Raw genomic sequence first — 11126 nt, forward strand, 5'->3', positions numbered from 1 at the left:
GTAGCATACATGAGAAAACAAGATTCTGTGAATTGCTGGGCATAGGATATTCCCATAATTTCCTAGCAAACCAAGCCTTAGTATAAAATTGATGTTTTAGTAACGTTGACCATATTTATCCCATGACTTTGGCATCCTTGCACACCACTGAGGCCTGGGGTTAGAGTGAGTTCTTACCAGAGATGGGCAAAATGAGAATTCTCAAAATTCTTTGAAACCTGAAATGAAAAAAGAGTAAAGTGCTGGATACCGTGTGGTTGGTGGAAGGAGTGTAAAAGTGGCCTTTTATTATTTGGATTTCTGTATATGTTTGTGTATGAAAAGGTAACCAAGAACAGGTTGTAAATGAGGTCATTTGAGTTCTGATTGTGACTGTCATGAGTGTGCCAGACATACGTGGGGAAATCGAGTAAATTTTGTGTGCCATTTTCAGAAATAAAAAGAAACCTTTGAGCAGGGTTTCTGGTCCAGGGGTATCCACATAGGTACCTCTACCCCTTGGGCTCTATAAGCCAAAATATGTAGCTGGTATCTGCTATCTGAACAAATGTGTATCACATGTATGTGCTATTAATTTTCAAATGTATCAGATGATATATAAATTAAAATATGCAGAATGGCAAAAAGCAACTGAGCATTTGCAGTGCTTTTCAATATATTCGCATTTTATTAATCCACAGATGCTAAAATCAAAACTGTCATGTGAAGGTTGATATTTTTAGTATTAAAAGTAGTGTGGTTTTCTTTGTACTGAGTTAATAGAGAAACTTGGTTTTCACCAAAGGACTGTATAGGTACTTGTTTGCATGTAAAAATACATTATGTTTTTAGAAGAAAAGTTTAATTCTACTTTGATCTTAGTGATTTTATAGTCACCCTCTTTGGGGATACCTAGTCGTTATACTAAGAAGTACAGCCTTTCTGTCTAGACTGTTACCTAGGTAACAAACAGATAGATACCTAGACTTCTTGTCTAGTCATCTGTGTGTTACTGAGGACTGCTGCTAATGCAGATTTCCCCAGGACTCCCATCTGGTGGGTGAGTATCCTAGTCGCCCACACTCATGGTAGATGGATATATGATCTTAAACGCAAAGGATCTGCAAATTCTGAATGCAGACTAAGGTGTTTTTTACTAAAACATAGGATAAAATGTTGCACAATTGGAACCCTGGACTAGGATTTTTTAAGCAAAAATAAAAAACATCCATGATGGTCTTAGGTTTAGGGCTCTACTCCAGGTTAGGAAGCCTGCCGGAAGCTTTTTTGTGTCCCTAAATTGTGTTAGTCCTCTTCTCTGAGCAATAATCACTATTATTGTAGTATACTCTGGGCTCCAACAGGGTTGATGCTGTGGGTAATGTACCCAGGCCCAACAAAGCTGGCACTTAGTAATAGCATGCTGAGTTTTTTAATCTTTTTATTTTATGCATGAGTAGGATTATTTATAGTTCCTTGGGGCTCTAAATTAATGTTGAATTTATTAAAATTGTAAAAATTTAAAAAACTTAAATTTTTGTAAGTCCTGATCTATAAATATTGTTGCTCTATTTATAAAGCTAGTAATTTTTGTATAAGCATGAGAATGTTTACTTTCATTATTTGATTAATGGTTTGTTAACTCAAGTTTAACTGATTAAAGTCTCCTAAGCAATTTACTGTAAATTAGTCTCATTTACAATCTAGTGAATTAAAAAAATTTTAAACATGTTAGACTGCATTTACAAGTGTGATTTACATGATTTTTCCCCCAGTAATTCCAAGCCCTAATGAGGCCAGAGCAAAGCTAATGGGCCATGTTGCTTTACACACTTAAGCAACTCTTTGAAATCTAATAAACCAAACTTGGAAATGCGATAAATTAGCTTCTTTTAAACATTCAAGTACTGTGTACCAACTTACTCACCTTACTCCTTTCAGATGAAAATTGCAAGTCTAATACCAATTGCACATTTCAAATTAAAACCACAAAGACCAACATGTTGGCTTCTCTAGCTTATCAGATTGTTGTAATTACCTTAATAACAAAGACACATTATTCAGAAGACTACAGAATTTAAGATTGTAATTTAGTTTATTCCTCAACTTTAGGGTAAACCTTGACGTATTTTAACTCTACTTTTTTTCTTTATCATTCACAGTAATAAACACTCTCAGGCCAAAAGCGGTAACTGTCTTGATTTACAATTCTGATTCTGTCACTAACAATGTGAGATTTGGGCCCAGACCGCAGACTGAGTGCTAGATTCTTGCAGGGTTTGTCTACCAAAGGCCAGGTGCACAGGCCGAGCCCTTTCTTGGAGTCTGGTACCCTCTGCTCTGTCAGTGAGCATCCAAGCTCCTGCCTTCTAACTAGGATCTAGCTTTAAAATCTAACACATCTTATGCTCTCTCTATTTTTCCAGTTTCATTCTCAACCAGTTTTGAGTATTATCTCTTTCAATATTTAATCCCCCGATTTAGGTGGATGGCATTTTGCTCCACACTTAGGTTGAAGCTGATTTTCTTCATTTCTCCTTTTTTTTTTTTTAATAATATTTTTTTTTCAGTTATAGTTGGTATACAATACTATATTTGTTTCAGGTGTACAACAGAGTGATTAGACATCTATATAACTAACAAAATGATCACCCCAATAAATCGAGTGCCTCTCTGACACCATTACAATATTATTGACTATATTCCTTTTGCTATACTTTCTATCTCTGTGACTATTTTGTAACTACCAATTTGTACTTCTTAATCCCCTCCCTCTTTTTCACCAACTCCTCCAATCCCCCTTCCACCCTCAAAATGTTCTCTGTATCTATGAGTTTGTCTCTGTTTGTTTATTTCTGTTTGTTTGTTTATTTTGTTCTTTAGATTCTACATATACATGCAGTCATATGACATTTGTCTTCCGCTATTTGACTTACTCCACTCAGCACAGTACTGTCTAGATATTATCTGAGTATCATGATATATCTTTTTCCATCCCCGTACATTTAATCTCTGTGTCTTTTCAGCTGTAGTGAGTCTCTTGTAGGCAGCGTATATAAGGGTCTTGTTTTCTTATCCATTCAGCCACCCTCTCTTTTCACTCAAGCACTTAATTCTTTTTAAGTTGAAGTACCTGTTGACAGATATGTAGTTATTGCCATTCTTTGTTTAGACTTTTGATACATACTTTTTTTTTTTTTCATCTAAACGAAGTCCCTCCAACATTTCCTGTAATATTGGTTTGGTGATAATGATCTCCTTTAACTTTTTCTTGCCTGGGAAGATCTTTATCTGTCCTTTGATGCTAAGTGATAACTTTGCTGGGTAAAGTAATCTTGGTTGTAGGTCCTGGGTTTTCTTTAAATATTTTGTGCCAAGCCCTTCTGGCCTATAATGTTTCCATTGGAAATAGGCTGACAGTCTTATGGGTGCTTCTTTGTATGTTACTAACTGCTTTTCTCTTGCTGCCTTAAAGATTCTCTCTTTGAATTTAGCCTTTGGTATTTCAATTATGATGTGTCTTGGTGTGGGCCTTTTTGGCTTCATCTTGTTTGGGACTCTGTGTTTGTCTTGGGCTTGTCTGCCTATTTCCTTCACCAGATTAAGGAAGTTTTCTGTCATTATTTCTTCAAATAGGTTTTCAGTTCCTTGCATGCTCTCTTCTCCTTCTGGTACCACTATGAAGTTACGCTCGATGTTGTCCCAGAGGCTTCTTAAACTATCTTCATTCTTTTGGAGTTTTTTTGTTGCTGTTCTGATTGGGTATCCTCTGCTACCCCATCTACTATGTCTATTTGATCCTATATTTCATCCACTCTGTTGATTATCTCTAATAAACTCTTCATCTCAGATATTGTAGTCTTCGTTTCTGACTGGCTCTCTATTATGTTTTCCATCTCCATTTTTATGTTTTTTAACTCTCTGTTAAAGTTCTCACTGAGTTCATCTATTCTTCCCCTAAGTTACTTGAGCATCCTTATAACCAGTGTTTTGAACTCCACAGCTGATATGTTGCTTGTCTCCATTTTGGTGAATTCTTTTCCTGAAGCTTTGTTCTGTTCTTTCATATGGGACATGCTTGTCTCCCCATTTTGACTGCCTCCTTGTGTCTGTTTCTGTGTATTAGGTAGGACTCCTACATCTCCAAGTCTTAGTAGAATGGCCTTATGTAGTAGGTGTCCTGTGGGGCCCAGTAGCACAGTCTTCCCTGGTCACTTGAGCAAGGTGCTTAAAGTGTGTCCTTGTGTGAGTTGAATGTGCCCTTCTGATGTAGTTGAGGCTTGATTGCTGATTGTACTTCAATGGAAGGAATTGACCCTTGGGCTTATTGGTTGTTAGGACTGACCCTCTAGAGCAGGATTCACTTTAACAGGGCCCGATACCTCAGTGCCACCCTGTGTGTCCTGAGCACCCCATAAACAGCTGCCCCGGAGCTGGAGCTCAGAGCGAGCAAGTCCACTAATGAGTAGTGCTGGGCGTGGGCCCCTTAAGAGGAAAGTCTCTACTTCCTGTAGTCCTCCGTCTCACTTAGCTGCACCTCTGCTGGTTTTGCAGCCAGAGGTAATGGGGACTTCTCTTCCCAGCACTGAAATCCTGTGCTGGGGAGCCCAGTGTGCAGCCAGGACTCATTGGGACCCCACACTCCTCAGGTTGGGTAGGGAACTCTCTAGCCAAGATAGCCCTCTTGATTCTTGATCGCCACTTGCAGTTGTGGGACCAGGCTGTTTTGCGTCTCCACACCTCCTACTATTTTGAGGTGACCTGTTATTTGAGGTGAGCCAGTTGTAGGGCTTCTTTTCAGACAGACCTCTGGTGATTCCATGTACTGGTTGCTCTGTAGTTTTGTTATAATTTTGGTGTGGTTGCTAGAGGAGGCATGTACAGCCTCTATCTTCTATGTCATCTTGAATCTTCTAATTTTCTTTACTTCTTGATTGAAGGGAATGTATTTCTTTACCTTTGATTGGATTTTATATTCTTTTCCTGGATATGCATATTTTCGTGTCTGGTGCTTGGTTACAATTCTGCAGTCATTTTATTGACAAGTAAATGTCAAAATGCTGATTAGCATTGAATGCCTGTTGAATTGACTTTGGTAACAGGGTAGGGAATTCATTCATTTCAGTCTCCTTTGTCCAAAGCCAGCAATTGCTCAGCTGATTGTCCTTTTTAACACCAGGGGTTCTCAGCACTGGCTGTACATTAGAATCATCAGTGGAGGTTTGGTACTGCACATGGTTGGGGCCCCACCTCACACCAGTTGAATGAGAACCTCTGCCAGACAGTGTGTGTTAAAAGTGCACGAAGTGATTCTCATGCACAGAGAGGATTACAAACCAGTGTTGTAACATTGTTATTAAACAAAATTTTTCACATCATTTAAAAAATCTCATTGTCCTTACCCCATTTTGAGGAAATATGGATGGAAAAGGGACAGACAAAATGAAAAGTACACCTGAAGTAGAAAGTTTGGCAAATGCGCGACCGGATCATTTTCCTGTAAAAAGTTGGAGTTAGAAAGGAGATTTATAACATACAGGTTATAAAATCTATGTTTTTCTTTTTTATTTGTTAAAAGTACTTGTGTGTGGATCACTCTCTGAGTTTTCTTAAAAGTTTGTTATCAGCACCATAAGGCATGCACTCAAGTGTTTGCTTCCTCACCCAGATTTCTGTTGATGTACTCCACGGTGCTGTGCAGCTATTACAACTCAGCCCTGACGACAGCAGTGGTTGGAGCCATCAAGGTAAGCGAGTGAAGCCTTGGGATGCTCAGTCAAATTGTGTTCTTGACTGTGAATCCAATCAGAGTTTGATTTTATTGTTATCAGTGGTAGTAGAAATGGAGGCTTGTGGCATTTCAGCTGCACCTGGGTGATCCCTTTTTGCATTTCCTAATCTCCTAATCCATAAAACGGAGGGAGGACTAGCTAATTTAAAAAGGAGAGACAAATTATGACTTTTAAATTGGGAGTGGTGGGAGGGGATGGTCTGGGAACATGAAGTAAAAAAGCTGGAATAAATTCCAAATTTCTGCACTCACCAAGATACCTTGTGATCTACGATTTGGTTTTCTGGGAGAATCTGCCAACTAAGAAAGGGAATCCTTGTGAAGAACTGTTTTAATCTAAGTAAATACTCAGTTATAAAGCAATAAACTCCTGGATTGGTGTGTGGGTATTTGTGTGTGTGTGTGTGTGTGTGTGTGTGTGTGTATGTGCGTGTGCATTTAAATATACACAAGTGAATAGAAAGGTAAAGGTGTTCTGAGTTCTATTCTACAGCTATTCACATGAACTTGGAATGGGTGAGAAATACTGCATGCTTCCACAGTAGGCTTATCTGTTGGCTGCCCTGAGGCCTCCTAGAATACACCGGACAGAATACTGCTTAGATTTTTTTAGATGTCTCTAATCTGTTGAAGTTTAGGATTAATATGATTAAAATTCGCTGCCCAATGTTGGTAAAGAGATGGGATGGAAAGCTGATTTTAGTCCAGCTCTTACATCTTTTTCTTATGTATGAATTGGAAGGGGGCATGAGTAATGCAGTTTTCTATGATTATCATGTCATAGTTTACTTCATTTCTTACAAAGCCTTGGTAATGGTTTTTTATTCATTCATTCAACATCTTGTGAACACTTAGTATGTACAAGACTGTGCAAAATAACTAAAATACTTAGTTTCAGATTTCACCATATACATGTATTTCCCCCTAAATCCTTTACTTTTAAAATGACTAATCCTCTCTCTTTTTCTGTAGAATGTATCCATTGCCTATATTGGGATGTTAGTTGGCGGAGACTACATTTTCTCTGTGTTAAACTTTGTAGGGTTAAATATTTGGTAAGTAGAATTTTTAAATGAATTCATTTTAGCAACGTATGAATTTTTAAAAGTCTGATTAAGTGAAAGAGCAGGTGTTTTGATGTTAGAGTTTCTAAGATAATTTTACTTAAATCATTCAGTTCATGCATTTTTATGACATACTCCCTTATGTAGATCGTGGGGATGAGAGTAACGAAAATTCAAGAGGCTATGATCTGAACCTAATTCATGTGTCCTCCTCACAGAAAAGTCCCTTAAGTTATGTCTTCCATTTGGGAAGGGGACCTCATTAAACTTGTGCTCCATCAAAGCACTGTATGCTAAGGATATTGAGAGGAGTGACTAAGATACTTTTAAAAAGCATTTTGGGGTCCCAGACGTGGGACAGTAATAACATATAGTTTATTCAGTAATAATCAAGTGTTTATTTTTGTCTCCAAGTTTATATTAGAGTTGCTCTACTCTTTTTTCTGCCCCTAAAGATTTGCATAATAAGAGGAGTAATTCTCACAGAGTAATCCACAGACTTGAGGAGAAAACAGGGGACTCAATAATTCCCTTCAAATTAAGCTTACTGCTTATAAAGATGGCTGCAACTGCTGGAGGTTCCACGTATGGGATTTCTTTATTTTCACTCTTTTTTTTCCCTTTCCTTTCAGCATGGCAGGGGGCTTGAGATACTCCTTTTTAACTCTAAGCAGCCAGTTAAAACCTAAACAACCCGTGGACGAAGAAAACATCCCTTCAGATTTGAAGAGTTAGACTCTGGCGCAGAATTGCAGACTGACTTGCAGTCTGGGGGTTAGGGAGGATGTTCTCAGATGGAGGAATGTGAAGCTGGACTTTTGGGACTTAGGCCACTCCCTCATTAAAGCATGAACAGGAGTGTCTGCTCCATGGAAAGAGAATCTACCTCACAAGCCACTGCACAATGAGCCATTATCGACCTTAGAAATGTGTCCAGGCGAAGCCTTACCAGCCGAAAGCAGCTTCTCAAAATTAGCCACTGGTTGAAGGAATTGTTACCAGAGGTCTCACGTGGTCATTTGCTCCTCCACACGTCTGTGCTGTGTTCACTGGTGCCGTGTGTGCTTCAGAGGAGGTATAAGGTCAGTGATGTGAGGGTGATTATTTTCTTATTCACACCTTCGCCTTAATTTCAAAGATCCCAGCCAAAGCAAAGTGCCAGTGAGAACATGTTTTTCCAGTTTAAACAGATATGTCTCTATTTTCATAAAATTAGCCTATTAACTGCCAGTAGTTACTATTAGCTTTGATTTGATCTTATATGTTGATATCTTTTCCCAATCACCAAAGTAAAATAAAAAATACTTTATACGTATGCCTCCTATTCTAATATTATTGTAGACAGGTGGAAAAGCAGTATGTCAGTTTTTCACTCTTCCTCGAAGGGTGATATTCCTTTTAAGGTTCGTGTTGGGAAAAATCGCAGCACGACTCGTGGAACATACAAGACTCAGTATGCCCTGTCAGCATTTAAGTAGGTCATTTTTCTCTTCTCCTTCAGGCTTGTTCAGAGGGTTATGAAATTCAGAAATTCAGATCATGTGGACTGTTGCCAAAGGTGTAGTTCCTCTTAGGCCTGCCTGACCTCCCAGACCCATAGTGTGGGGGAAGGAGCCCGAGTGGATGAGAGTTATTATTACTCTCTCCATCCGGAAGTGGGCTGTCCCCATCGGGGCTGTGGTGCAGGGTAGGGCCCCAGTTTGAGATACAGGAGCCCTTCTTTCTAGTCTTATCATCACTGCTAACCCACCAAGACCTTCACAGGTCACCTTGCATTGTGGCTTCCATTATTTTAACCTGTAAAATTGAACTAGATCTTCAAATACCTGCCAGCTCGAACTTTCTGAGTTTATAGAAGCTGAGCCAGATGTGGGCAGGGCAGCAAATGAAGGAGTGATTGTGTTGTTTCAATTTACTTAATCAAAAAAAAATTTTATTGTAAAATACACATAAAATTTACCACCTTAAACATTTCTGCGTGTACAGTTCTATAGTGTTAAACACATTCACACTGTGTGTAACCAATTTCTAGAACTTTTTCATCTTGCAAAACTGAAATTCTGTATCTATTAAACAATAACTCTTCCCACAGCCCCTGGCAACCACCATTCTACTTTCTGTCTCTACAAATTTTGACTGTTCTGGATACTTCATATATGTGAAATCACAGTCTTTATGTGGCTGGTTTATTTCACTTAGGATAATGTTCTCAAGGTTCACCCATGTTGTAGCATGTGTCAGAGTTTTCTCCGTTAAGGCAGAATAATACACCATCATATGGATATACCACATTTTTTTTATCCATTCAGTGGACATTCTGCCCATGGACATTTGGGTTGCTTCCACTTCTTGGCTACTTGTGAATAATGCTACGAACATGAGCTCACAACTGTGTCTTTGAGACCCTGCTTTCAATTCCTTTTGAATATTAATATAAAGCTGGTTTCCTCTATACACAGAGCATTTCTGACACCAAATGTGTTGGATCCTTTTCACATTAAGCAGTTCTCCAACTCTCTGGACACCAATTGGATGTCCTACAATTTAATTCTGATATTACCCATAGTGGGCCCCACAGATTAAGGGCTCAGTCCTCCAAGATTGCCCCCCACTTCAGATGCCACTCCCAAGTCTCAGGTTGTGACTGGTGCTTCTGACCAACTAGCCATAAATCAGGGGTTTCCCCTTCCTTGGGTTCAGTAATTTGCTAGAAGAGGTCACAGAAATCAGGGAAGTACTTCATTTTCTATTACCAGTTTATTTTCAGTTTATTATTATTATTATAACTCAGAAAAAAAAAAAACAAAGGGAAGAGATGCACAGGACAAGCTGTGTGGGAAGTGGTTTGGCGCTTCCATGCCCTCGAGCTGTGTCGCTCTCCCAACCTATCAATGTGCTCGTGGACCTGGAAGCTCTCCAAACCCCATCGTTTAGGTTTCATTACTCTTTTCCACAGTAACACGTGTACCGTGGCTGCACCATCCCACATTCCCAGCCATTTTATGTTTCTTGCACAACAGTGCGCAAGGTTTCCAATTTTTCCACATTTGAACACGCGTTATTTTCTGTTTTCTTTTGTATTAGCCATCCTAATGGCTGCGAGGTGATATCTCATTATAGTTTTGGTTTGCATTTCACTAATGACTAGTGATGTTGAGCATCTTTTCATGCGCTTTTTGGCCATTTGTGTGTCTTCCAGAGAAATGTCAATCAAGTCCTTTGCCTGTTTTTGAATTGGATTGTTTGTCTTTGTTGTTGCTGTTGAGCTGTAGGAGTTCTTTATTGTTTCAGTTTACTTTTTACTTTTAAAAGGTTTCTGGAGTATGATCTTGGAGCTCCCAAGCTATGTAACTACTATCTCTTGCATTGTCAACATCATTGCTGAAATCCAGAGACCAAAAATGCTATTTGAAAAATGTAAACATTAACTCCTCATTTTTTCAGTGACAAAACAAGAACAAGCTGTTGCTTTCTTCTAAAAATTTTTTTTCTAATTTTTATTTTCAAAATTCTTGAAGATGCTTTTGTATTTTTCTAAAGTTGTAATATGGTCAATCCTGTTTTCATGGCTAGGGTGCTTGGGGTTGGGAGTTCTTATTTAAATTTTTTTTCTTTTGCAATCACCCCAATACCTTTCTTCATTTCTTAAATGTGGGAAGACTTCGCCTGCTTCCATCTGTGGCCAGCAGAGGACACCCTAAGAGTGGCCCAGCAGCTCTTGTAGCTGGGTCGAAACTTGCAGTTTCTGCTGTACCTCTATAGAACCGGATTCCCGATGTGTGAGCCTGATGGGAGCTCCAGTCTAGCTTTTGATTAAGTTTAGGTGAGGATGTTGGATGTGGAGAGGTGGTACAAAATGGATCAATGAGCTCCAAAGAGGATGAAGAAGAAATGTAGCCCAATGCCCCAAGTCTCCAGATTTCTTTTTTTCTTACTGATAAAATCTTAAAATGCACTCTGGGTGGGAAAAGAAAATTAGTTTAATATCCTTGATATTTTGCTTACTCCTGGCTATTGTACTACCAATAACAGTGAATCATTTGTTAACTTGTATTTTTTTTTCCTGCTGTTTTAATGTTTTTTCTACATATTAAATATATCTCAAGTACAGGGGCACAGGAGTTTTGTGAAAGTTGTGTTTGTTTAAAGAATAAACCTAGTTTAGAGACTAAGTTTATAGATATTATACAATAATATGTATTATATGTAACTATATATTATGTTTTTCATTATCCGTATTTATATTCATTTTCTGTGCCCTCAGGAAAATGACAAAGGTACATATGTCAATC

The 11126-nt window shown here is 38.6% G+C and overlaps 1 protein-coding gene across 3 annotated transcripts in view; it reads left to right on the forward strand.

The window, feature by feature from the left end:
* Positions 1-9637, forward strand: part of SLC35D2 (solute carrier family 35 member D2) — a 57616-nt gene extending 47979 nt beyond the window's left edge. For all 3 annotated transcript variants that reach the window (XM_016125126.2, XM_016125127.2, XM_036217664.1), the window contains 3 exons: positions 5648-5726; positions 6743-6825; positions 7467-9637. In XM_016125126.2, the coding sequence (XP_015980612.2) occupies positions 5648-5726; positions 6743-6825; positions 7467-7569 (265 nt within the window). In that variant the 3' untranslated portion in view covers positions 7570-9637. The remainder of the gene's footprint in view (positions 1-5647; positions 5727-6742; positions 6826-7466) is intronic.
* The last annotated feature ends 1489 nt before the right edge of the window (positions 9638-11126 follow it).

Source organism: Rousettus aegyptiacus, unplaced genomic scaffold (assembly GCF_014176215.1).
Source record: "Rousettus aegyptiacus isolate mRouAeg1 unplaced genomic scaffold, mRouAeg1.p scaffold_m13_p_3, whole genome shotgun sequence".
NCBI lineage: Eukaryota > Metazoa > Chordata > Mammalia > Chiroptera > Pteropodidae > Rousettus > Rousettus aegyptiacus.